Source organism: Panthera pardus, unplaced genomic scaffold (genome assembly GCF_024362965.1).
Source record: "Panthera pardus isolate Hobbes unplaced genomic scaffold, ASM2436296v1 HiC_scaffold_16, whole genome shotgun sequence".
In the NCBI taxonomy this organism is placed as follows: Eukaryota; Metazoa; Chordata; class Mammalia; order Carnivora; family Felidae; genus Panthera; species Panthera pardus.
The window spans coordinates 148,385,014-148,412,683 of NW_026526721.1; the positions used below are offsets into that span (position 1 = coordinate 148,385,014).

The following is a 27,670-nucleotide window of genomic DNA, read 5'->3' on the forward strand; positions in this document are numbered from 1 at the left end:
CTAATGAAATATATACATTTAGTTTACGTTTATTGAGTTTTGGTTATCTTGCGATCCTAAGCTTCCCTCTTTGTTGTTCAGAAATGTACTGGGGGTGCCTGGGTGGCTCAGTCGGTTGAGCGTCTGACTTCGGCGCAGGTCATGATCTCGTGGTTGACGAGTTTGAGCCCCACGTCAGGCTCTGTGCTGACAGCTCGGAGCCCGGAGCCTGCTTCGGATTCTGTGTCTCCCTCTCTCTCTGCCCCTGCCCCGCTCATGCTCTGTCTCTCTTGGTCTCAAAAATAAATAAAAATTAAAAAATATTAAAAAAAGAAAAGAAATGTACTGAAGGTTGAAACACTGTAATATGTATTTTTTTTCCTATTTGTTCTTCAAGCTTACAGAAAGTCTCAGAATATGTAGGGTTTTAGGAACTCTATCCCTCACGGAAAATAGTATGAGTTATTAAACCAACTACCTTTGAACATATGTTGAAGGGAAATATTCTGGCAGGTTGATAATGTGGTACTTTATGATAGACAAAGATGGAATGTGATGAAGGACTTCAGGGGAGCTCAGAAGGAGTGTGTTTCATCGGGACAGGCTGTGTTACTAGTTGGAATATTGCTTGCGTTGGATATAAGAAAAAGTGTCTTATCCTCTTTACTCTGTCCTAAAAATCACAAGATTAGTCATCTTCTTTTCGTTTTTGCAGGTCTTCATAGATGACTTTAGGCATACTTATTTAGTTAAGGGGAGAATTCCAAGCTAATTAAAAAAAAACATTTCTTTAAAGACGTTTAGTTTTCAAAGATAGTATTTGCCATCTAAAAGCCTACCAGATATCCCTCTGCCTTGTGATTCAGAAAGTGTCATTCTGTTAAATTCACATAGGAATTGCATGGCTTTCAGTGACAACGTTGCAGCCTATAGCATTGGGAAAATTATTCTATGATGGAAAGAGTGCTCTGAGGGAAGAGGTATAGTGTTTGTACGCGGAGTATTTGAGGAACTTAACACCGGATCCTGTGGTATATTCATGAGATTGGGGGTTGACCACAGCTTCTGTGTATGCCTTCTTGGCTTTTTGTTTTGGTATTTTGGGTGGTGGTCCATGTTTTGGATTGATGTTCAGGAAGGCTTTGGTGCTTTTATTTAGTGGTATTAAACAGTTCATGAGTTTGCTAGTCATTTTGCACTTGTTCAGAATAGTGCCAACCTGGTTGCAGTGAGTGGATTTTGAGTAGGATACACATAGATGCTCAAGATACTTACTTAAAAATATTTATATGGTCGTCGGTTTGTTCACATATTCCATATTTGAGATTGCCGCTCTGTAATTGATTTTAGATTATAATATCTTACAGGATTATTCAGATATCATCAACATCATAGCCCCTTATGAATTTTGTTAAAACTGAGAAAGACTCAAGGGTAAACATTATATAATAAGTGTGTTCCTGTTGGGGTAGATGTGGGGAGGAAGAATGCTGTTGCTTGCATAGAATTTTTTCGATTTCTCAAACCTCCTTATACAGGTGTCAAGTTATTCCCCAAACACCAGAATAGGAGTTGGTGTGGTGAACTTGGGAAGGACAGCGCGGGGTCCACAGCTGTTGGGGAGGTTGCAGAGGAGAGGAGAGAGTGAATTCTGACAGTCCCAGAAACTGAGCAATCCAGGAATTTCCAGCAAGGGCTCAATCTCTGTCAGAAAATTCCCCACTCAGAGTGGAAAACCTGGCATGTGGTTCTTAGATGAGTCATTGAATGTCGGGGAGACTTTACAGGTTGGGGTGTGTGGCTGAGTACAGGAAGACTGGGGAGACCAGAGCGGGCAAGAGTAACTGAAGCCCTTCAAGATTTTCAGAAATAGTCAAGGAAAAACTCTCTTGTAGGAGGATAACACTCCACGCTGGACAAACCATTAAATACGGTGCACATTAAATACGGTGGGAACCCTGAGAGGAAAGGTGTAGAGGACGTCGGTAAGGCAGCTCTGGGAATGTGCTGTCGATTTGGCTCCAGGAGGCCCTATCTGTGACTGTTTCAGAGTCACAACACAGGAAGGAGCCTTCAAATCACAAAAATGACAAAGAAGTTATCCTGGCCTGTCCTTACTGTCTACAGTAGAACCTCCTTCCTAAAAGTACGAGAAAATCCATTTCATTCAGACACCAACAAAGCAAAAGGGTGTGGTCAAAAATCCATGAAAGGATAGTATGAAAGAGTGTAAGAATAAGTGGTTCTGAATAACATTCCACTGGACAATGAAGGATTATTGAAAGAAAACACATGGCCCCAAAGCACATGAAAATGTAATATTTAAAAAAACTAAGATGAATTAGGAAATTTGGAGTGGAAGCTATGGGAAGAACTGTTCAAATCAGAAATGGAAGGGTGGATCAGATAGAAGCGGGCTGCGGGAAAGTACAAGAACTTATTTCAGGAAAGATTCCAAAATAAGAGGAAAAACAGAAACGAAGACAGTTTTATAAAGGCACACAAAAGGCAGTGGGCACTGACACTTTCGTCTTGTAAGGATAATAACGGAAAGGCGAAAAATGAAAAAAGAAATGAAGGAAAATGTGAAAAGCATCCCAGTGAAAGTCTTAGCTACAGAAGACGAAGAAAACAAAGTTATTGAAACAGAACAAATACTAACAACTACAATCCAGACAATATTTTCCTGAATAAAATGAGTATTTGAATGCACAAATCAAAAGGACACACGGCGTATCTAGGAGAATCATTCTACAATAGCAGTACTATGACATTGTAGAGAAAAGTCCTTTGAGCATCAAAGCAAAAGGACCTTACATCTTAGCAAGTCACTTAGAGGGAACGGCAGTTACGCTGGCATCGGACATTGTGCCGCAGTGATCCTTGATGTCAGAACTCAATGGAGTAAGGTGTTTAAATTTTTGAAGAAAAGAAGATGTTCGCCAAGTGTATTACATTCAGTCACATTGAGTCTTTGTTGTAAACACCACAGGTACGTGTGTGAACAAGAGCTCTTCCCGAGGCCTCCATCAGAGAATGAACCGCAGACAACCAAACAGCGTTTGAAGAAGCTGAGGCCGAGTAACGATGTTCAGGGCGACAGAATAGTGCGTCATTCTAAACCCGCAGTGACTGTCTCCATCCATCCAAGAGCACACGTGCATGTGTACACACACACTTGTGTATATCGATGCGTACAGGGCAAAGGGGTAAGGATATGGAAGTTACGCTGCACTCGTCAACTGCTTTGTGAGTTCATCACTGGAGCGACTCTAGCAAAGGGCTTGCCGTAAAAACTCGGTGCCTGATTGTTGATGTTACCAGATTGAAAGCGTATAACACTCCTGAAACTCCACTCTGCTGTATTTCAGTTAACTGAACTTCGAAAACTCACATCAACTTGTTTAAGTTACCTAGATTCCAACATCTGCCTCGGTTATGTTTTTCCTAAGATAAGTGACCTCGAACGTACTTGGTAGCTGGGTAATCGGTAAGGCATCCTTTGGACTTTATATGCTTTGGGGCTTAAAGATTTAAACATGGATTTTTAAAGGCATATCCTATTTCACAGGTGAGTTTGTTCATGTTCCCTGGTAAGAACGGCTTCCTTCCGAGTGTTCTTGGCTAGAAATACTGCCTTCTGAAATTTTTGGCCTTGCTGATTAATTTTGACAATAGCTGCTGTCCATTTTTATTTAGCAGTCTAGTTTGACTGAAGTTGCTGCTTCACGTTTTGAGTTTTGACCAAGTAGCCCAGTAGCGATTAATAATGAACCAGAAGCCGTAGACCTCTGTTATTTGGAAGTACCGAGAAAGAGCACTGAGAAATTTTGTGCATGTAAAATTTAGAAACATTTGAATGCCAAGTTTACTCAGGTTTTCTTTTTCTTCTCAGAGTCACTAGGCATACTGACTCAATGGTCGCTAATTAAACATTTAAAATGTGGTAATTTATGCATATTCATCAGACCTTGAGTTGCTATTGTGATATTTTTAGTCCATCTCTATTAATAAATGTATTCTTTGAGATATTTTAGTCAGATACCTGGCTAAACTTCTTTAAGGAAAGTGTAACCCAAAAACAATTGTAGATTTAATCAGTACCTGTTTTATTTCCATCAGTATTAAGCAGGAAAAAATTATGTCCATGTAGTTATCCACATTTTTTCCCTTGAGGCTATTATCAGTTGACGGCTGGGCTGTCCTCTTCGATTTTTATCTGTGACAGGTGATGGAAGCAGGTCAGTTTTCCCTCTTGAGATTTGCAGACGATAACGTTGAAGTTCTCGGCCTCATCATTATTTTTATTCATCTCCTAGTTTTGTCTTTGTGACATGTGTCAGAGGGATATTTTATCCTTCTGCTTAATTTTGATGAAGGTATTACTTTGTTACGGATGCTTCATATACCAATTCCTAGCATCCTGGATATTTCCTCCTGGCAACTTTGTTAGGTAGACGTGTGCTCTCCGAAATCACTGCTGAGTACCGGTGGATTGTTGGATGTAAACTGATCATGCTGTGGTTTGCTTATAGACCTACGTGGCGTCTGGTTTTTTGTTTTTTGTTTCCCCCTCCACATGGAACATTTCGGTGTGTTGACTGAATGGCAAGGTGAATTTCCTTCAAAGCTGAGTACATAGTGGGCTGCAAACTGAAGGGACCCGAGGTCAGTTTCGGTTCTCTACAGGTAGTTTTGATTATTCAGCCTTGGCACTGAGTCTTGGCCTGCACCTGTAGCCTTCACCCTCTAAGTGTTGTGAGACTAATACTGTTCTAGACGGGTGGTGCATGTTGCTTACAATTAATTACGGAGTCCTGGGCAGTTAGTTGTCGGGAGTCAGTCAGTCAGACTGGCCATTTCTTCAGAAGTGACCATTTAGTCATGAGACCATTTCTTCTCATTTAGTCATGAGAAATTATTCAGGGCACAGGATACATTTAAGCCTACATCAAGACTGTCATCTGTAATATACTCCATCTTTCCAAGGGACTCAGGGTTCCTGCGTTACAAATCTAGTATATAATTTATTTTTGGTGTGTGTTACAGTTTGTCTAGGTTTTTTTCCCCCAATCAAAATCATAAATTATTTTAGTTTTGCCAGATGGTTAGTGATGGCTGCATCCACTACATCAGGGAGAAATACAGTAGACCTCATCACTTACTTGTGGGCATTTCTATGTTTTAAAATTAGATGTATTGATGTATGAAAATTTTTTTTTTTTTTTCAACGTTTTTTTTTTTTATTTATTTTTGGGACAGAGAGAGACACAGCATGAGCGGGGGAGGGGCAGAGAGAGAGGGAGACACAGAATCGGAAACAGGCTCCAGGCTCCGAGCCATCAGCCCAGAGCCTGACGCGGGGCTCGAACTCACGGACTCACGGACCGCAAGATCGTGACCTGGCTGAAGTCGGACGCTTAACCGACTGCGCCACCCAGGCGCCCCAATTTTTTTTTTTTTTAATGCCTGGAAAGTTTTCATCTTTCATTATATACTTAAGCTGTGTATTTCATTCATCTTTCCTATGTAGCAGACTCCTTCAAAACATAGTGGCTTGCATAAGAGCAGTGTTTTATTTCGCTCCCCAAGCTGTAACTGGGGCAAGGCCGTGTTCGCTGGGAAGATGGAGTGGGATGGGGCATGAATTTTCTCCGTGGTTCGCTCATAGGACCGGCAAGTTGGTGCTTGCCCTTCGGGGGGCACCCAACTGGGAGTGTGGACTGGGAGCCTCGTTTGCTTTGCACGTGGGCCTCTGAAGGTTACTTGGGCTTTCTCACGGCAGGGTGGTCAGGTTCCAAGAGAGCCCTCAGAGAACCAGGCAGAGACTACGTGGCCTTTTCTGACCTGACTCCGCAGGTCCTGTAGTTCACGTTTACCACCTCCACCCCCCGAGTGCATCGTCCCAGAGTTTGCCACGGAAGAACACGTCGAAACTGGATGTGGGGTAGACGCAGTCTGTGCTACGGTTATGATTGACTTCACAGATCCCCTCTTCGGGGATGTTAAGATGGCTGGCTGCCTGTTGTTGCTTCTGGTACGTGAACGGTACCACCATGAGGATTCTTGTACTTCAAGTCCCTTTGGTTCATCACTTTGTTAGGATACGTTCCTTGAGCTGTAACAGCTGAGTCAGGAGAAAATAACATTTTTAAGGCCTTTAAGAAATAAGTCACTTTCCTCCCAGTTGGAGGAAAGGTTGAACACTTATTTTCATATGAGCTGTATTTAAGATTTATCCATTTACCCGTGACTGTGCCAACATTGGCTGTCATCCGTTTTCATCTTTGCTGGTCTGCTTTGCAATGAAATGAAATCTTATCCTGAAGTTTGCATTTCTTTGCCTACTAGTGAGGGCAGAGGATTTATTTGCTTGTTAGGCAGTTTAAAATTCTTTCATCCGTTGTTTGCTAGGTCATGTGTTTTTTAACTGGAGTGTTCCTAAACTTCCTATTGGTAAAAGTGATTTATACACATTTCAAATACTTTTTCCAAGATTATGTATTTATGTTGGCAGATGTATAGTATCGTACGGCTGTTTCCCCCTTATTTAAATTTAAATTCTTAATGGCATATTTGTAGTCTTTCTGGTGTGAGTAGAAAAGTAAGGATCCCAGTAAATGAACAGTCTGTTCTTTATTTGCTGAAGTCTTAAATATGCTTCTGATTGTTTTCCTCTTTCTATTGTTCATGTTTTCCATACAAATGTCAAAAATTTAGTTCTTGCAGAACTTTTATGATGTTTTAATAATTGTATATAAAATACGGTGTTTAGTATTTTTAGTTATTGTAGTATTTTTTAGCCTTCAGTCACCATATCAAGCTTATTAAAAGGTGGTGAGCATCATCGTCTCCGTTTCATTTTAAAGTTGAGGAAACGGAATCCTGGTGAGGAGATTTTGGCAAGGAACGTGGCATTTGTAGTCAGGTTTGCTTGGCTTCAGATCCCAGGTGCTTTCCTAGCACTTGAAGCTGCCACTCCCGGTTTTCAGGGGTTGTCTTATCACTCAGCCAAGAGCTGTGCTTTTAAGTCCTCCACCTCTCTCAAGTTTTCTTTTAACTGGTTTGTGTTTTTGTTCTTGATTACAGGGGTTGATTTTTTCTTGACCTCGTATAGTGAAAACTGTGGAGTTTTTAGTTTTACCTAGCCACTTTACTAGGCACTTGGAAAAGAAAGAGCACCGATTCTGTTTTTGGCATAATGCTTTTGGAGTTGAGTTCATAAATGCTACATCCGTGAATATTTGAGAAATTTAAACGCTTAAAATGTAATAAAATGCATTTTAATGTACATAAACCCTTATGAAGAGTATTCATCACTTATAAGATTGTTTTCTTGGAGTTAATACACATTTTCATTTTCTTGATTTCTTATGCTAAAGTCTTATGTTGCATTCTTTGTCAGGGAGGTAAATCTGTTTAAATATAGATTTGCTTTGTTAATTGCCATGAATTATGTTCTTTGTAAGTTAGAATAAGGGGTGTGTTGGGGTGCCTGGGTGGCTAAGTAGGTTGAGCATCTGGCTCTTGATTTCAGCTCAGATTCTGATCCCAGGGTCATGGGAGTGAACCCTGCATTGGGCTCCATGCTGAGTGTGGAGCCTGCTAAAGATATTCTCTGTCTCTCTGTCTCTGTCTCTGTCTCTCTCTCCCCCTCCCCCCCCATCTCTCCCTCTGCCCCACTAGCTCGCTCGCTTGCTCTCTCTCTCAGAAAAAAAAAAAAAAAAAAAGGAATGCGTTACCTTGTTTATAAAACTTGGGAAAGCTTTAAAGTAATACTAGACTTGTCACAAAGGTTCTCCTTCTAAAGTGACTGTCGTTTGTGTTCATTTTATTTGCTCGGAGCTCATAGTTAGAAATTTAAATAAAATGAAAAAATGAATAACAACAAGTGTTGGCAAGAATGTGGAGCCAATGCAACTCTCATATATTAGTAGAGAATAAATTGGTACAACCACTTTGGAAAATCATTTGACAAGCTCTGTTGAAGCCAAAGAGAGGACTACTCCTTGACCTAGCAATTCTGCTCTCGGGTACATACTCAAAACAAGTGGATACATATGTTATTTGTTCACAAGAAGACATGTGGGAGAATGTCCATAGCGACTTTCCTAATAACAGTCCCAAACTCCAAGTGACCCAGATGTTCGAGAGTGGACTCGTAGAGTTTTCTGTTTTCACCTAGAACATTTTACAACAGTGAAATATGCACGGCTTCTACGCATAACACAGCTGACTTTCAGGCCATTATATTGAAGCCAGGCAAGGGGAATTTTTTTGACTTCCTTTTTTTTTTGTTTTGTTTTTTGTATATCTTTGCTGTCTCTCCCTTTTTAAAAAATTTTTTTTAAAAGTTTACCCTTTTTTTAGAGACAGAGACAGAGCATGAGTGGGGGAGGGGTAGAGAGCGAGGGAGACACAGAATCCGAAGCAGCCTCCAGGCTCCGAGCTGTCAGCACAGAGCCTGATGTGGGGCTCAAACCCACAAACTGTGAGATCATGACCTGAGCTGAAGTCAGACGCTCAACCCACTGAGCCACCCAGGCGCCCCTCCCTTTCTCTTGATTGATTTAGTGCTTTATCTATTTTGTTGATATTTTTCAAAAAGCCTGCATTTTGACCTATTTATCCTTTACCCATTTTTTCTATTTTCTATTTCATTACCTTCTGCTTACATATTTATTTTCTTTGATTTGTCTCATTTTTAGCTTTTGGCTTTTTGTGTTGGGAATTTAGTTCATATATTTTTTCTTCTTTTACTTTCATTTACAGTGTTTTTTACAGGTTGTATTTTCTTCTGACTGTTCTAAATGCATCCCATAGATTCTGATAAATAGTGCCTTTACTATACAGGAAAGCCTTGGATTGTGAGTAACTTGTTCTGTGAGTGTTCCACAAAATGACTAAATGTTTCTAACAAATTGTAGCTTGACAAGCGAGTGATGTACAAGTAGTACGTGATGCTGAATGACGCATGATCATAACTGAGCCAATCGTTCTTGAAATTCACTTTGATATACGACTGCTTTGGATTACAAGCATGTTTCCAGAATGAATTATGCTTGCAAACCAAGGTTTTACTGTATTTTTAAGTTTTTCAATTTTGGCTTGTATTTTTCTGTTACCTTCAGGGCTTTTTAAAATAGTGTTTTAAAAATTTCCAGGTACAAGGATCTTTGGGATTGGTGTTTTATTAATTTTTAGTTTTATTTCATTGTGCTAATAAATATTTCACTTCTGAAACTATTCCCGAAAATAGAAGAGAAAGGAAAGCTGCCAAATTCATTCTGTGAGTTCCAACATTACCTGGATACCCAAACCAGATAAAGACATTACAAAAAGAACTGCAGACCAATGTATCTGATGAACATAGATGTAAAAATCCTCAACAAAATATTAGCAAACTGAATCCAACAATACACTAAAAAAAATTATTCACCACGACCAAGTGGGATTTACTCCAGGGACGCAAGGGTGGTTTATTATTCACAAATCAATCAACATGATACATCACATCAGCAAGAGAAAGGATAAAACCATATGCTCATCTCAATAGATGCAGAAAAAACATTAGGCAAAGTACAATATTCATTCATGATTAAAAATCCTCAACAAAGTAGGTTTAGAGGGAACATAGCTCAACATAATAAAGGCCATATATAAAAAACCCATTTCTAGCATCATACTCCATGGTGAAAAGGTGAGAGCTTTTCCGCTAACATTAAGAACAAGAGGCCGTTCCTCTCTCTACTTTTATTTAACATAGAATTGGAAATCCTAGCCGCAGCAATCAGACAAGTAAAAGAAAAGACATCCAAATTAGTAAGGAAGAAATAAAACTTTCACTATTTGCAGTGACATGATACTATATGTAGAAAACCCTAAAGACTCCACTAAAAAACTACTGGAACTGATAAATTAATTCAGAAAGGTCATTGGATACAAACTCAATACATAGTCCATAGTCCAGAAAGAGAAATTAAGAAAATTCCATTTTCAGGTGCACCAAAATTAAAATACCTAGGAATAAACTAAGGACTTATACTCTAAACTATAAAACACAAAGAAATGGAAAGACATTTCATGCTCATGAATTAGAAGAATTAATATTGTTAAAATGTCCATGCTACCCAAAGCAATCTACAGATTTAATGTAATATGTATCAAAATACCAACATTTTTCACAGAACTAGAACAAACAATCCTAAAATTCATATAGAACCATAGAAGACCCCAAAAGCCTAAAGCAATCTTGACAAAGAAGAACAAAGCTGGAGGTATCACAATCCCAGACTTCAAAATATACTATAGAGCTGTAGTAATCAAAACAGTATGGTACTGGCATGAAAATAGACACACAGATCAATGGAACAGAATGAAGAGTCCAGAAATAAACTTGTGCTTTTATGGTCAATTAATTTACCACAAAGGATGCAAAAAATATACAATGGGGAAAAGACAGTCTCTTCAACAAATAGTGCTGGGAAACTGGATCACTTTTTATTATTTATTTATTTATTGTTTTTTGAAAGAGAGTAGGGGAAGGGCAGAAAGAGAATCCCAACCAGCCTCCATGCTGTCGGTGCAGAGCCTGATGCAGGGCTCAAACCTGTGAGCCATAGATCATGACCTGAGCTGAAATCAGAAGAGTTGAATGCTTAACTGACTGAGCCACCCAGGCACACCCCCCACCCCCCCACCCCCATTTTAAAAGTTTAATCTGGACCACTTCCTTACACCATGCATGAAAATAAACTCAAAATGGATTAAGGACCTAACTGGGAGACCTGAAACCATAAAATTCCGAGAAAGAAACATAGACAGTAATTTCTATGATGTTGGCCCTAGAAACATTGTTTTTTATATGTCTCCTCAGGCAAGGGAAACAAAATCAAAATAAATTATTGGGACTACACCAAAATAAAAAGCTTTTGCACAGCAAAGCACACCATCAACAAAACAAAAAGGCAGCCTACTGAATGAGAGAAGATATTTGCAAATGGCCTATTCAATAAGGGCTTAAAAGCTAAAATATATAAAGAATTTCTACAACTCAACACCAGAAAACCCCCAAATAACCCAAATGAAAAAATGGACAGAGGACCTAAGAAGACACTTTTCCAGAGAAGACCTACAGATGGCTAACTGACCCATGATACGATGGCACAGCATCACTCAACATCAGGGAAATGGAAGTGAAAACCACAGTGAAATATCTCACACCTGTCACAATGACTAGAATAAAAAAGACAAGAGGTGGGGATGTGAAAAACAACAAAAGGAATCCTCGTGCACTTTGGTGGGAATGAAAATTGGAGCAGCCACTGTGGAAACCATTTTAGAGGTTCCTCAAAAAAATTGAAAAATAGAACGACCATATGATTTAGCAATTTCAAAATTGGGTATTTACCCAAAGAATATGAATAATTCAAAAGGATAATGCATCTTTGTTTATTGCAACATTATTTACTATAGTCGAGATACGGAAACAACTCAAACATCCATTGATAGATGAATGGATAAAGATGTCTCTCTCTCTCTCTCTCTCTCTCTCTCTCTCTCACACACACACACACACACACACACACACACACACACGGATTGCTTAGCCATTAAAAGGAATGAGATCTTGCCATTTGCAGCAACGTGGGTGAGCTGTAGCAGGTATAATGCTAAGTGAAATAAGTCAGAGAAAGACAAATACCATATGATTCCACTCGTGGAATTTAAGAAAACAAGTGAAACGAGACAAAAGATACTTTTTAAAAGTTTATTCATTTTGGGGCGCCTGGGTGGCGCAGTCGGTTAAGCGTCCGACTTCAGCCAGGTCACGATCTCGCGGTCCGTGAGTTCGAGCCCCGCGTCAAGCTCTGGGCTGATGGCTCGGAGCCTGTTTCCGATTCTGTGTCTCCCTCTCTCTCTGCCCCTCCCCCGTTCATGCTCTGTCTCTCTCTGTCCCAAAAATAAAAAATAAAAAATGTTGAAAAAAAAAAATTGAAAAAAAAAAAGTTTATTCATTTTAAGAGAGAGTGAGTGGGGGAGGGGCAGAGAGAGAGAAGGGGAGAGAGAATCCTAAGTAGGCTGCACACTGTTAGACCGGAGCCTGATGTGGGGCTTGAACTCACGAACGGAGATCATGACCTGAGCCAAAACGAAGAGTTGAATACTTAACCGATTGAGCCACCCAGGCGCCCTGAAACAAAAGATAGTTTTAAATGCAGAGAACAAATTGGTGTTTGCCCGAGAGGAGGTGAGTGGGGGGATGGGTGAAATCTAAAAAAAATATTTTTAATTTTATGGGTTATATTAAGGTTTTCTTTGTGACCTTTTATATGGTCATTTTAAAGGAACATTTTGTGTGTGTTTAAGAAAAGGTACATTTTCTGCTATCTAAGTATAAAGTTTGATATATGCCCATAACATCTGTTGTTTATGTTATTTAGTCTTTTATATCCTTACTTATTTTTGTTCTCTTGACAGTCTTGGACTGAGAGTGGTGTGATAAAGTCTATTGCTCCTTACGTCTTCTATAGTTTCCACTGTATAGAAGTGGTTGCTGTGCTATTTTTTTTTCTCTTTATTTTTTTGAGAGTGTGAACAGGGCAAGGGCAGAGAGAGAGAGAATCCAAAAAAAGGCTCCAGGCTCCAAGCTGTCAACACAGAGCCCGACACAGGGCTAGATCCCGCCAACCTTGAGACCATGACCTGAGCCGAAGTTGGACGCTTTAGTGACTGAGCCACCCAGGTGCCCCAGTGCTATTTATTTAAGGCATTGCATTCATCGCTGTATTCATTACTGATAAGTGTTTGTTTTGAATGGTGGCCTTTAGCATTAAAGATGTTCCTTGTCTTGTTTACTTCTTTTTGGCCTAAATTCTGCCTTGTATAGGAGGAAGAATCATTATGTAACTCTTTGTATATTAGGTACACAAACACAATTCCTGCTTTGTATTCTTGTTGAGTTTGCCTAGTGTATGTATGTGTGTGTGTGTGTATATATATGTGTATATATATATATATATATCAAGAGGTATCTACATCTGTATTATATTCTCTCTGTGTTATATTTATCACTTTTATCACTTCTAACATTTATGTACAGTGTCAATCACCTTTTGGAATACAATTCTGTGAGAATTAACATATGCTTAGACCCTGTGGTTACTACCACAAGAAGGACACAGAATGATTATGGCATCCCAAAGGATGACACTTTGCTCCTCCCTTTTTAGGAAGACCACTTCCCATCCCAATCCCTGGTAATTACTGATGTCTTCTCTGCTCCAGAGGTTTACTTGTTCTAAAATGTTATGTAAATGGAACTATACTGTATGTAATCTTTGAGACTTGTTTTTTTATTTTTATTTTTTAATTATTATTTTTTTTTAACGTTTATTTATTTTTGAGACAGAGAGAGACAGAGCATGAATGGGGGAGGGTCAGAGAGAGAGGGAGACACAGAATCTGAAACGGGCTCCAGGCTCTGAGCTGTCAGCACAGAGCCCGACGCGGGGCTCGAACTCACAGACCGTGAGATCATGACCTGAGCCGAAGTCAGACGCTTAACCGACTGAGCCACCCAGGCGCCCCAAGACTTGTTTTTTTAAATGTAGTTGAGATTCATCCATGTTGTGCATATCAATAGTTTATTTTTTTATTGCTGTGTAATATTCTATTATCTAGATATACCACACTTTATCCACATACCCATTCAAAGACAGATGGCTTGTTACCATTTTTTGACTATTAAGAAAACTCTTGTCAACTTTGTAGGTTTTTCTGTGAACATGTATTTTTATTTAACTAGAGTAATACTTAGAAGTGGAATGCTATATTATGTATGGTAGGTGGGCGTTTAACAATTTTTTATCAAAGTGTCAAGCTATTTTCTTTTTTGTTTAAAAAAAATTTTTTTTAAATGTTTATTTAATTTTGAGGGAGACAGAGACAGAATGCGAGTGGGTTAGGGGCAGAGACAGGGAGACACAGAATCTGAAGCAGGCTCTAGGCTCTGAGCTGTCAGCACAGAGCGCGACGCGGGGCTCGAATTCACGAGCTGTGAGATCATGACCTGAGCCGAAGTCGGACGCTCAACCGACTGAGCCACCCAGGCGCCCCGAGTGCCAAGCTATTTTCTAGGGTGACCGTACCATTTTGCAGGCCTATCAGCAATGTATATAGAATTCTAGTTGCTCAACAACCTAGTCATTTTTCATTTGGTCATTCTAATAATTGCCGAGTGTCTCATTGTGATCTTAATTTGCATTATTGTAATGGACAGTAAGCATCCTCTTGTGTTTATTTGAATATCTGCATAGGTTCTTTGGTGAAATGTCTGTTTAAATATTTTGCCCATTAAAAATGTTTTTGCTTAATATTGAGTTTTGAGAGTTCTTCGTATATTCTGGTTACAAATATTTTATGCCAGTATCTGGCTTGTCTTTTCTTACAGGGTCTTCCACAGAGGAGAGGTTTTAATATTCATGAAATTCAGTTTATCAGTTCGTTCTTTTATGGTTTGTGCTTTTGGTGTCATATCTGAAAACTCTTCCTAGCCTAAGGTCATGGAGATTTTCTGGTTTGTTTTCTTTTAAGAATTTTATAGTTTTACACTTTTTATGCAGCGTATGACTTATTTTGTATGATCGTCATTTTTGTATATGGTGCACGGAATGGATTGAAGTAATTTTTTTTTTTTTTTTGCATGTAGCTATCCAGTTGTTCCAGTACTATTTATTGAAAAAACTGTCCTTTGAAAACAATATATTTTTAAAAATGCATATTTATTTTTGAGACAGAGCGGGGTGAGGGGGGGGTGAGGGGGAGGGGCAGAGAGAGAGGGAGACACAGAATCCGAAGCAGGCTCCAGGCTCTGAGCTGTCAGCTCAGAGCCCGACGCGGGGCTTGAATGCACGAACTGAGATCATGACCTGAGCTGAAGTCAGAGGCTTAACCAACTGAGCCACCCAGGTGCCCCTGAAAAGACTGTCCTTTATCCAAAATCCCCTTTTCACCTTTGTTTTTTTTTGGTCCATGAAATTTGTGCTTTATTAGACAGTCGTGAGTCTGAAAGTAACACAAGGCAAAAAACTGCATTCTTTTAGTTACAGTTGGACAATTTGCAACATTTTAAAGGAGATGGAAAATGCCTATTTTGACAAGGCTTAGTAATTCATTCCATTGAAGTTCCATCGATGTCAGTGGCACTGTTATTTTGTACATGATAAGATACGGAATGTAAACATTTTGTACAAAATAGGATATTTTTAAAGGGTGCTGTGATAGTCCTGCAGTTGGCCAGCCTATTTCCTTTCTGAAGAAAACCACAAAGTCATTTTAAATGTCTCTAGATTAAGAACTTTTCTATCTCCAGATCTCTAAAATTAGGACTGAAACCAATAATAAAGTCCAATCTCTTGCTTTGAGACTCATCCAGGATAAACTCAGAGTAATTCATTTTGTTGTAAGCAAGACCCAGCAAATTCAGAAGCCAATATGAAGTGCCTTACTTATTAAAAAAAAAAAAAACTTATTAATGTTTATATTTGAGAGAGACAGAGCTTGAGCAGGGGAGGGACAGAGAGAGAGGGAGACCCAGAATCCGAAGCAGGCTCCAGGCTCCAGGCTCCAAGCTGTCAGCACAGAGTCTGATGTGGGGCTCGCATTCACGGACCATGAGATCATGACCTGAGCCGAAGTCAGATGCCCAACTGACTGAGCCACCCAGGCACCCCATAGAGTGTAAAACTGTAATAACAAATATTTTCAATGGTAAAGGCTTCTAATTTTTAAAACATTATGACATTCTTTGGTTATGATTGATTACATTAATTATAGAAGTTTCTAACGCAATTACTTAGAAAGTTTCCTTTTCTGGGTTCAAGAAATCAATGCTTTAAGGTTAGAAAACAGTCAGTTAAATATAATATAGAGGTTTAACTACCCATTTTACATTTAATTAAAACCACGTTTTTCCTCCAGAAGACCTCAACCTTGATGTAAAACAAAGGGTATGTAAATAAGCTTCAGTATAATTATAATAGTATTGCTATGGCTTAGTTATCTTAGATTATTAATTATCTACTCTTGTTCTTGTTGCGTGTTAACATTTCCCCAACAAGCCCTGGACAGGAGGGAAGTAAACATGAAATTCAGTGAAACTCAGGTTAATTAGATTTCCTACTTGTTAGCAATTGAGAAAATATTTGGAGAAAGAATGGCAGTATTGTGAGTGTCCGACAACTAGTCCTTGTGCATTGTTCTTCACCTCTAACCATTTTCTCGCCTGATAAAAGGTAATAATTTACCTTAGGGAATTGTGGGAATTAAATAATTGTACTTTTGTCTTAAGATCATTGACTTTATTTCTGTTTCTTTGGTCTGTGTAACCTGTCATTTTTGTCAATACCACATTGTTTTGATTACCGTAGGGTTTTTTTTTTTAATGTCTTAAAATCATTGTGTGATTATGTATTTTTTTTTCCCCAAATTGTTCTGCTTGTGAGTTCCTTTGCCTTTCCATATAAATTTTACAATTAGCTTGTCTATATCTACAGAAAATCCTGTTGGGATTATTTTGACTAGAATTGCAATAAATCTATGGGTCCCTTTGGGGGAAAATTGGCATATTAACTTGGAGGTTTTCTTTTTTTGAATAGATGAACATGGAATGTTTCTTATTTATGCCTTTAACATTTTTTCTTTCTTAATTTTTTAGAGTTAGCAGTTTAACAATTCTCTACCTTTCTTGTTAGTTTTATACCTGTACTTCTTTTTGTTGTTATTGTTAGAGTTATTGAAAAATGATACTTTAAAAATTTGCTGTTTAATTGTTCATCATTGGTGTATAGAAATACACCAGATCTTGCTAAATTTATTAGTTGTAGAAGCCTTTTTATAGATTCTTTGGGATTTTCTACATAGCTAATCACAACCTCTGAGAATATTTCTTTGATTCCAGTGTGAGTGACATTTATTTTTCTTTCCTTATCACACTGGCAGTGACTTTCAGTAAAACACTGAGTGATGGGAATGCACATGGTTGTTTAATTCCCAGTCTTGGTGGGGAAGCATCAAGTGTTTCCCCTTTAATTTTGATGTTAGTTATAATTTTTCTCTAGATTCCCTTTTACAGATTGAGGAAGTTCCCTTCTGTTCTAGTTGGGTGAGTTTTTATCATGAATGCAAGTTGAATTTTGTCAAATGCTTTTTCATCATCCACTGATAAGATCATGTGGTTTTTCTTATTTCGTCTGATGAATCACACTGATTGATTTTCAAATATTGAACCAGTCTTGCATTTCTGAGATAACCTCGACTTGTTTGTGATTTTTTAATTTATACTTTTGATGTATTGTTGGACTCAACTTGTTGATATTTGTAGAGGATTTTTGCCTCTGTGTTCCTGAGGTATATTGTCTGTACTTGTTTTCTTGTATAATTAGCTGTTTGGACCTTTTTCATGTCTATAAATGCTTGTATAAGTATGTAAGTGTGTATGTGTGTAAGTAGTTAGATACACACATCTAATGTGTTTATCTCCTGTAGCCTCTTCTAGATCTTTTCATCCTTTTTTGTTATTTTTTAAATATTATATTCATTTGGAGTTTGTTTTCAAGTCTGACATTCGGCCCTGCCTGCCACATACATGCACTCATTCTGTTAATTTTGGTTAGCTCAACATTCAGCAGAATGTTATTACATCACTTTTAAATTTCAGATTGCATTCCCATACATTGGGTATTCTGTCCATTTTTTTCTCCTTAAGGAGATCTCTCCTGGAGTCTTCTGACCAACTCCAATATGGGTAGGGTGCTCTCTGTGCCCATTTATAGCTATCACCCTGGAAATCATCTGGGGATTCCCTTTGCCTCTTTCCTGTGTTCAATATACTCTTTTCTTGGTTTATTTCCCTAGGGTGAGTGTTGGGGGTTATATAGAGGAATGGTGGTATATTAAGTGATTTGGGGAAGGTAATAAAAAACCAGATCATGAAGAGCCTTGTATGCCACGATAAGGGATTTTGGCTTCATCTTAGGAGTTGCAGGAACTATGGAGAATATTTTATAGGTGAATAATGTACTCCTATTTGCTGTGGGAGAAGATCACTGTGGCTAAGATTTCTAGGATAGATGGAAGAAAACAAAGTGAGATAAAACATGTTCTAGTAATCGAAAAATATGGTGTATTGCAATATAAGGCAACATCAGTGGGGGTATCATTCTCATAGTAACAGGGGATCAATTGTACATGGGAGGAATGAGGAGTCAAGGAAGATGCTCAGGTTTTTCCAGCATGGTCTTGAGCTGATGATCCTCAGAGGGGGAGAATCATGTTTAGGATAGGTTCTGAGCTTAGTTTTGGATGTGGAGTTCAAAGGATTGCAATATACCCTTCATCCACATTCAGAAAATGTTAGCATTTTACCATGTTTGCTTTATAGTTCCTCTTTTTGTCTTTTACCTTGTGCGTGCAAGTACATGTGTGACCAGTTTGAGAAGAGGTTGCAGACCTGATGCTCCTTTACTTGTAATCAGTTTACTGAATATTCCCTAAAATCAGGCAATGAATTTAAAAAGAAGTTAACATTTATTTAACATTAACTCATCTACATGACTTTTTCAGATGTCACGATCATCCCAGTTGTGTTCTTTGATGTGAAACAAAATTGCCAGATCTTGAATTGCAGTCAGTTATCATGTCTTTGAAGTCTTCTGTAATTGGAACAGTTTTTCAGTCTAAGACTAGTGGATCTTTGAGTGGTTTTGGAATTATGTGTTTGTGTGGGGGGTGGAAACAGATGACTCAAAGGTTCCTTGGTGTTTATGGTTTTATTTTACCCAGGTGATGACTTAGCTTGATTATTTGGTTCAGGAATTAGGTGAGATTCATGCATGGATACAGATACGTAGGTATATCTCCATTCTTAAATAAAAGCATATGCCTGGCTGTAAATTCTTCTTGTTTGGCAATGTAGCACCCAATGTAAAAGGACAGTGGCATAGCAAAAGAGCTGCTTACATTTACCTTGGACATAATGGTGTTACTGCTAGGTGCTTACTTCTCTTAAGGACTGTGGGGAACTTTCACTCTTGCTCTGTGTGGCCATCTCGCTAATAATTCTGTATTCCTGCCTGCTTGTATTCATTAACTCTGTGTGTGTGCCTGCATTTCCTTTTTGCCTGTCATTAGGCACCTGAAACAAAGTGAAAATAATGCTAATGTTAGTATTTATTCCTCTGTGTTGTATTCTGCCTTTTGTTAAAGAATGTTATAGGAATACAGGTTTTTCTTCTGTGTCCTGTATTGAGTATTTTATGTCTGTAGGACTTCAGGTGTGTAGACTAGATGCGTAGACTAGAGATGTGCTTTCTGTACATGCAGGTTTGTGCAGAGGTTCATGGGTACATGCAGTTGTGACTTCCAGTTGTTCTCATTACTTATTGCCACCCTTACTGTTGGGCGGTTGATTGATAAAGAGATGGATGGGCTTTGTTGTCCTATTGGCCTTGATTTCAATCCAACTTTGTGAATTGGTTACCTTTTCAAGGTTCATTTTTCTCTTTAAGAATAATACTGTCACCTTGTTATGGCTACTTTCCAGGTTTAAATGAGATAATACATATTAAAATTTTGGTTAGACTCCCGCACAAATTAAGAATGCAATAACAATAGTTGAAATTATTTTATTTTCTGCCATCTGTTTATTTATCGTAAACTCTTGACCCTGATAGTTGACTGCTCTATTTATTTCATGTTTTCTCACCAAATATTTTAATATCTTCCACAGGATTTTGTTTCTACAATTATCCGTTTGCTTGACAGCCCATCAACTTCGATTAGAGCAAAAGCCTTCCTCGTTCTTTTATATATTTTGATTCATAACCATGAGATGCTGCTGCTCGGCTGCCAAGCGAGGTATGATTTTCTCTGATGGTTTCAATTTGCAACTTGTTTTATTTATTTATTTTTATTTACTTTTTATTTATATCCAAGGTAGCACGTAGTGCAATGATTTCAGGAATAGAATCCAGTGATTCATCCTCTACACATAATTCCCAGTGCTCATCCCAGTGAGTGTCTTCCTTAATGCCGCTTACCCATTTAGCCCATCCTCACACCCATGACCCCTCCAGCAACCCTCAGTATGTTCTCTGTATTCAGGAGTCTCTTGTGTTTTGTCCCCCTCCCTGTTTTTATATTGTTTTTGCTCCCCTTCCCTTCTGTTCATCTGTTTTGTATCTTAAATTCCACATATGAGTGAAGTCATATGGTATTTGTCTTTCTCTAATTTCGCTTAGCAGAATACACTCTAGTTCCATCCATGTTGTTGCAAATGGCAAGACTTCATTCTTTTGGTTGCCAAATAATATTCCATTTTGTGTGTGTGTGCATGTGTGTGTGTGGTGTATATGTGTATATAGTGATTGCCAAGTAATACTCCATTATGAGTGTGTGTGTGTATGTATATGTATATTTATACATATATCTTCTTCATTCATCTGTTGGTGGACATTTAGGCTTTTTATATACTTTGGCAATTGTCAATAGTGCTGTTATAAACATTGGGGTCATGTGCCCCTTTGAAACAGCACATCTGTATCCTTTGGCTAAATACCTACTAGTGCAATTGCTGGGTCATAGGGTAGTTCTGTTTTTGATTTTTTAAGGAAACTTCATACTGTTTTCTGGGGTGGCTGCACCAGTTTTCATTCCCACCAGCAGTAAAAGAGGGTTCCCCTTTCTCCGCATCCTTGCCAACATCTGTTGTTGCCTGAGTTACTAATTTTAGCCATTCTGACTGGTGTGAGGTGGTATCTCATTGTGGTTTTGATTTGTATTTCCCTGATGATGAGTGGATGTTGAGCATATTTTCATGTGTCTGTTAGCCATCTGGATGTCTTCTTTGGAGAAGTGTCTATTCATGTCTTCTGCCCATTTCTTCACTGGATTAATCTTTTTGGGTGTTGAGTTTGATAAGTTCTTTATAGATTTTGGATACTAGCCCTTTATCTGATATGTCATTTGCAAATATCTTCTCCCATTCCATTGGTTGCCTTTTAGTTTGGCTGTTTTTTTCCTTTGCTGTGCAGAAGCTTTTTATCTTGATGAGGTCCTGATAGTTCATTTTTGCTTGTTTCCCTTGCCTCTGGAGACCTGTTGAGTAAGAAGTTGCTAAGGTCAAAGAGGTTGTTGCCTGCTTTCTCCTCTAGGATTTTGATGGCTTCCTGTCTTATGTTTAGGTCTTTGATCTACTTTGAGTTTATTTTGTGTATGGTGTAAGAATGTGGTCTAGGTTTTCTTCTGCATGTCGCTGTCCAGTTTTCCCGACACCATTTGCTGAAGAGACTGTCTTTTTTCCTTTGGATATTCTTTCCTGCTTTGTCAAAGATTAGTTGGCCATCTGTTTGTGGGTCTCTGTGCCAGTACCATGCTGTCTTGATTACAGCTTTGTAATACATCTTGAAGTCTGGGATTGTGATGCCTCCAGCTTTGGTTTTCTTTTTCAGGATTGCTTTGGCCTTTTGGGTCTTTTCTGGTTCCATACAAATTTTAGGATTGTTTAGATGCCATGGTGGCAAGGATGGATGAAGCAGAGAAGTGAATCAGTGATATTGAAGACAAAATTATGGAGAATAATGAAGCAGAAAAAAAAAAGAGGGAAACTAAGGCAAGAGAGCACAATATAAGAATTATAAAACTCAGTGGCTTATTAAAAAGAAACAACATCTGAATGATAGGAGTCCCAGAAGATGAAGAGTGAGAAAAAGGGGTAGAAGGTTTATGTGAACAAATCATAGTAGAAAACTTTCCTAACCTGGGGAAAGACAGACATCAAAACCCAAGAAGCACAGAAAATTCCCATTAGATTCAACAAAAAACCACCACCAACAAGGCATATCCTAGTCAAATTCACAAAATACACAAAGAAGGAAAGAATTATGAAAACAACAAGGGAAAAAAATTCCTTAACCTATACGGGAAGACAGATCAGGTTCACAGCAGACTTATCCACAGAAACTTGGCAGGCCAGAAAGGATATATTCAACGTGATGACTCAGAAAAATATGCAGCCAAGAATTTTTGATCCAGCAAGGCTGTCATTCAGAATAAAAGGAGAGATAAAGAGTTTCCCAGACAAAAACTAAACGAGTTCATGGCCACTAAACCAGCCCTGCGAGAAATTTTAAGGGGGCCTCTCTGATGGGAGAAAAGATGAAACAAACTAAAAAAGACCAAGGGCAACAAAGACTAGAAAGGACCAGAGAACACCACCAGAAACTCCCAACTCTACAGGCAATACAATGGCAATAAATTCCTCTCTTTCAGTACTCACTCTAAATGTCAACGGACTAAATGCTTCAGTCAAAAGACACAGGGTAACAGAATGTATAAGAAAACAAGATCCATCTGTATGCTGTTTACAAGAGACCCATTTTAGACCTAAAGACACCTTCAGATTGAAAGTAAGGGTATGGAGAACCATCTATCATGCTAATGGTCGCCCAAAGAAAGCCAGAGTAGCCATGCTTATATGAGACAATTTAAATTTTAAAATAAAGACTATAGCAAGAGATGAAGAAGGGCATTATATCATAATTAAGGGGTATATCCACCAAGAGGATCTAACAATTCTGTACATTTATGCCCCCAATGTGGCAGCACTCAAATATATAAATCTATAAATCACAAACATAAAAAACCTCATTGATAACAACACCATAATAGTAGGGGACTTCAACACTCTACTTACAGCAATGGACAGATCATATAAGCAGAAAATCAACAAGGACACAATAGCTTTGAATGACACACTGGACCGAATGGATTTAACAGATACATTCAGAACATTTCATCCTAAAGCAGAGGCATACACATTCTTCTCAAGTGCACATGGAATATTCTCCAGAATAGATCACATACTGGGCCACAAAATCAGCCCTCAACAAGTACAAAAATATCGAGATCATACCATGTACATTTTTAGACCACAATGCTCTGAAACTCGAAATCAATCACAAGAAAAAATTTGTAAAGACCACGAATACTGGGAGATTAAGGAGCATCTACTACAGAATGAACAGGTAACCATGAAGTTAAAGAGGAAATAAAAAGTTCATGGAAGACAATGAAAATGATAACATGACAGTCCTAAATCTCTGGGATGCAGCATAAGCAGTCATAAGAGGGAAGTATATAGCAATCCAGGCCTTGCTAAAGAAGGAAGAAAGGTCTCAGATACACAACCTAACCTTATACCTTAAACAGCTGGAAAAATAATAGCAAATAAAACCCCAAACCAGCAGAAGACAGGAAATAATAAAGATTAGAGCAGAAATCATCAATGCTGTCGAAATAAAAAAACAGTAGTAGAACAGATCAATGAAACCACAAGCTGGTTCTTTGAAAGAATTAACAAAATTGATAAATCCCTAGCCAGTTTGATCAAAAAGAAAAAAGGAAAGGACCCAAATAAGTAAAATCAAGAGTGAAAGAAGAGAATCACAACAAACACTGCAGAAATACAAATAATAATAAGAGAATATTATGAGCGATTATATGCCAATAAATTGGGCAATCTGGAAGAAAGAGATAAATTCCTGGAAACATATAAACTACCAAAACGGAAACAGGAAGAAATAGAAAATTGGAACAGACCCATAACCAGTAAATAAATTGAATTAGTAATCAAAAATCTCCCAAAAAGCTAGAGTCCAAGGCCAGATGGCTTTCCAGGGGAATTCTACCAAACATTTAAAGAAGAGTTAACACCTATTCTCTTGAATTGTTCCAAAAAATAGAAATGGAAGGAATACTTCCAAACTCATTCTTTGAGGCCAGCATTACCTTGATTCCAAGACCAGACAAAGACCCCACTAAAAAGGAGAACTAGGGACCAATTTCCCTGATGAACAGGGATGCAGAAATCCTCAAAAAGATACTAGCCAACCGGATCCAACAATATATTAGAAGAATTATTTACCACGATCAGGTGGGATTTATTAGTTTTAGTCGTAGTATTTCTTGGCCTCTATATACTTGATATTGATTTTTTTTTCCCCTAGACTTTTCTAAGGGTTTAATTTTTCACTTAACACCATCATCTGGGAAACACCAACGATGCAGAGAAGACCTGTGGAACTGAAGCTGGTTGGTGGGAAATACCTGGAGTTTCCTAGATGTGAGGATAATCCAAGGCAGGGTGTTAAAATTGGTTCTTGTTTGCATCTTTGAGAGGCATTCTTGACTGGTGGTTTGGTCATTTTTCATTTTTATAAGATTCAGGAATGAGCCACTGAAGCCCAGACAGTCTACAGAAGTGGGGCAGGAGGCAGAGTCAGGAGGATTTCTGGAGTGGTCCTTTGCTGGGCAGATCCTCAGTCTCCCTAGGTTCCACTTCCTTCCTCTAAAAGGAGAAGTTGTCCTGATGCTCCTGAGATTCCCTTCATGCTCTGATGCTTCCTGATTAACGTCTTCTGGACTGGTTCATGCTCCATTACACCTCAGAGGAACCTTGAACACATGGATTTTTGAAGAATACCATATGGAATGTCTGTTTCTTGATCTAGCTTTCTCCTTATTGTAGAATACTCAGGAGACCCTAGCATTGCTGAGATTGATCTAGATTAGAGATTAGAAAACTTTTTCCTATAGAGATTAAGTATGTTAGGATTTATGGGGTAAGATCCAAAATTGTGGCTATTATAGCTGTATTTATGTAAGAAGAGAAAACAAATTTCCACAATTTTTTTGTTGATGAATGTACTTTTATAATGAGAGAAAACAAATATCCACAGATTTTTAAATTGACATAGTAAAGAATATACTAACAAAGGAATATAGCTTTTTTTTTTTTTTTTTTTTTTTTTGGTAATACAGGTCTACAAATGAGAAGAACACAATTCTTTTTCTGAGGGATAGATAACATTTTGCTTAATTAGGGGTCAAAGTTAGCGTCCTCCTCATCAAATCAGTTGTAAATGTCAACGTTAGCGGTGATTGCAAAATGTGTACGTTAGTGCTGATTGCTAGTGCAATTTTATGTACCTGATCTTTGAAAATTCCTTTTCCTGTAGATAGATACTAGTAGTCACATACCAGTGCTAATTTATGAGCATGTAATTTTAATTGAGCATCCATCACTTGGAAGGCAAGATTCTTCCTTGGTATTTGCCGTTTAGTATGTCCTTAGGTTGCAGGTTAATCAGGTCTAAGTGGGGGGGATATAGAGGCTCCTACAGAGGCTTCTTTCTTTCTGTGTCTCAGAGATCACTGTCCAGCTTTCTTTCACGTCCAGCGTCTTGAAAACCGATGTTCCATGTATTGTGTCTATTTTGTAGTTGTTTTATTTTATTTATCTATCTATCTATTTATTTATTTTCTTTTTTAACGTTTATTTATTTTTGAGACAGAGACAGAGCATGAACAGGGGAGGGGCAGAGAGAGAGAGGGAGACACAGAATCTGAAGCAGGCTCCAGGCTCTGAGCTGTCAGCACAGAGCCCGACCCGGGGCTCGAACTCATAGACTGTGAGATCATGACCTGAGCCGAAGTCGGATGCTTAACCGACCGAGCCTCCCAGGCGCCCCTTGTAGTTGTTTTAAATGGGAGCATGCATCCTTAGTCCACTAGAGCCGAAGGTAGTAGTTGTTCTTGTCTATTTGTAAGGGTCTCTTTCCGCTGGCTTCGCTTCCTCTACTCTGTGTGTCTGCCATCATCTTCCCCAGGATAGATAACATAGATTCTCAACAGATGTTCTTACATCGTTTCTCGGATTCACAGTCTGATCTCCATATAGTGACTAGAGAATCTTGTAGACAGTGTGAATCAGCTTTTGTTTCTTCCCTGCTCAGACTCTTCTGATAATATCCTGTCATCCTGAGATGATAGCCCTGCTCTTTACCATGGCCTCCTCTGCCCTCCTTCCTCTAATCCCTGCCCACCTCTTAGCCTGTGTCGTCTTTGACTTTCCTTGGCTCTCACTCCATTCCAGTTACATGGTGTTTCTTGTTGCTTTTTGAACACAGTAAGCCTACTGTGCTCACCGCAGGGCCTTTCCCTGGTGCTGTTCCTTGTGCCCATAATGCTCTTCCCCCAGATGTTTTCATGGCTGGCTTCCTCCGATCATTCAGCCTTCTGGTCACTTTAAGAATCTCTTCTGACAGCGACTCTGATCTCTCTGTCTCAAATACTCTTTTTTTTTTTTTTTTTTTAAATTTTTTTTCCAACGTTTTTTATTTATTTTTGGGACAGAGAGAGACAGAGCATGAACGGGGGAGGGGCAGAGAGAGAGGGAGACACAGAATCGGAAACAGGCTCCAGGCTCCGAGCCATCAGCCCGGAGCCTGACGCGGGGCTCGAACTCACGGACCGCGAGATCGTGACCTGGCTGAAGTCGGACGCTTAACCGACTGCGCCACCCAGGCGCCCCTGTCTCAAATACTCTTAACCCCAACTGCAGAAACTCTTTAACTGGAAACGACTAAACCATTCAGACCGTCATAGCCAGGGCGTGAACCGTTCGGTCCTCTCAGAAAATTGCTGTGATTTGTGTGTGTCTGCTCTCTCTGGAGCAACACGGTGAGCAGGATGCGTGTAGAGAAGGAGCCTGGAAGATGAGGCTTGGCTTTGCTGGAGAGGTGAGGACGGGCTCCGTTCTTCCCGTGCTGTGTGGCAGAGATGGCTCGGTATCCTCTAAACCTCGGTGAACGGGAGACCTTGGGGCTTCGGCGTCGGCAGGTGCAAAACGCAGACGCCTTCTGTGCGTGGTTGTGGGGGCCGGGCGTGCCTGTTCCCAGGAGATCTGGAGCAGGACTGAATGGGGGCCAGTCTGCCCCCGTCAGTGAGGCTGCAGGCCGATGATGTCATTTCCTCGCTCCTAAAGAGAGCAGCTCCCTCTCACCACCTGCTTCTTGGCCACGCGCTGTCCTGGTCAGGTGCCGAGTAGGTGAAGAAGTCACGAGGAAGCAGATCTGTCGGAGTCCATTGAGAGAGACGCTGTACTTGGAGGAGACAGAGCAAGAACAGGCAGCTCTTACTGGGGCAGAACGAACGGGACAGACGGAATCTCAGCAAACGAGTAATGGAAACTCTGTGGAGAGGCAGTTTGTGCAAGTGCGGCAGAGGAGCTGAAAGAGCGTGGCCTCTGCTGGGGATGCTTTTCGTGCTTTGAAAGGCAGTGTGAAAGAACAGGCCGAAGCACACAGAGCCGATGGCAGAGACCCGGACGGGTCCGCGAGGACAGTAGGAGAGACAGAGCAGAGTTCCGGGAGACCTCGTCGCCCGCATTGCCGGGGGCAGGAGGGAACCGATGGAGGATTTCTAATTGGAGAGGTGTTAGCAGCCGTCTTCTGCTGGAACGTGCTCTCTCCTGCAGGTGGGGGAAGGAGAAAGTCACAGAACCATAAGGGCAAAGGGAAAGATGGCTAAAGCCGATGAGCATTTTCACCTCACCTTTGTAGTTTGGACGCCGGAAAGCTGACAGATGGATGCTTGCTAATTTAGCAGAATGGAGATTGCTGACATCCTTTTTTGTCTGCAAGACGAAAGCCGTGAGGACACCGATGACTATGTCAGAACTCTGGAAAGGTTGGAAATGAGAGGTGCTGCTACCTTTGGCCGTGGTGAGGGGCGGGGGAGACTCAAGACAGGAATGATGGGGGATCTGCTTGGAGAGTGGATTCCCAGCGCC

General features: G+C 39.5%; 1 protein-coding gene across 6 annotated transcripts in view; it reads left to right on the plus strand.

Annotated features, from left to right (window-relative positions):
* The window catches only part of ULK4 (unc-51 like kinase 4), a 569,816-nt gene that overhangs the window by 133,509 nt on the left and 408,637 nt on the right, over window positions 1-27,670 (plus strand). For all 6 annotated transcript variants that reach the window (XM_053903940.1, XM_053903943.1, XM_053903944.1 and 3 more), the window contains one exon: window positions 19,769-19,896. In XM_053903940.1, coding sequence (XP_053759915.1) covers window positions 19,769-19,896 — 128 coding nt within the window. The remainder of the gene's footprint in view (window positions 1-19,768; window positions 19,897-27,670) is intronic.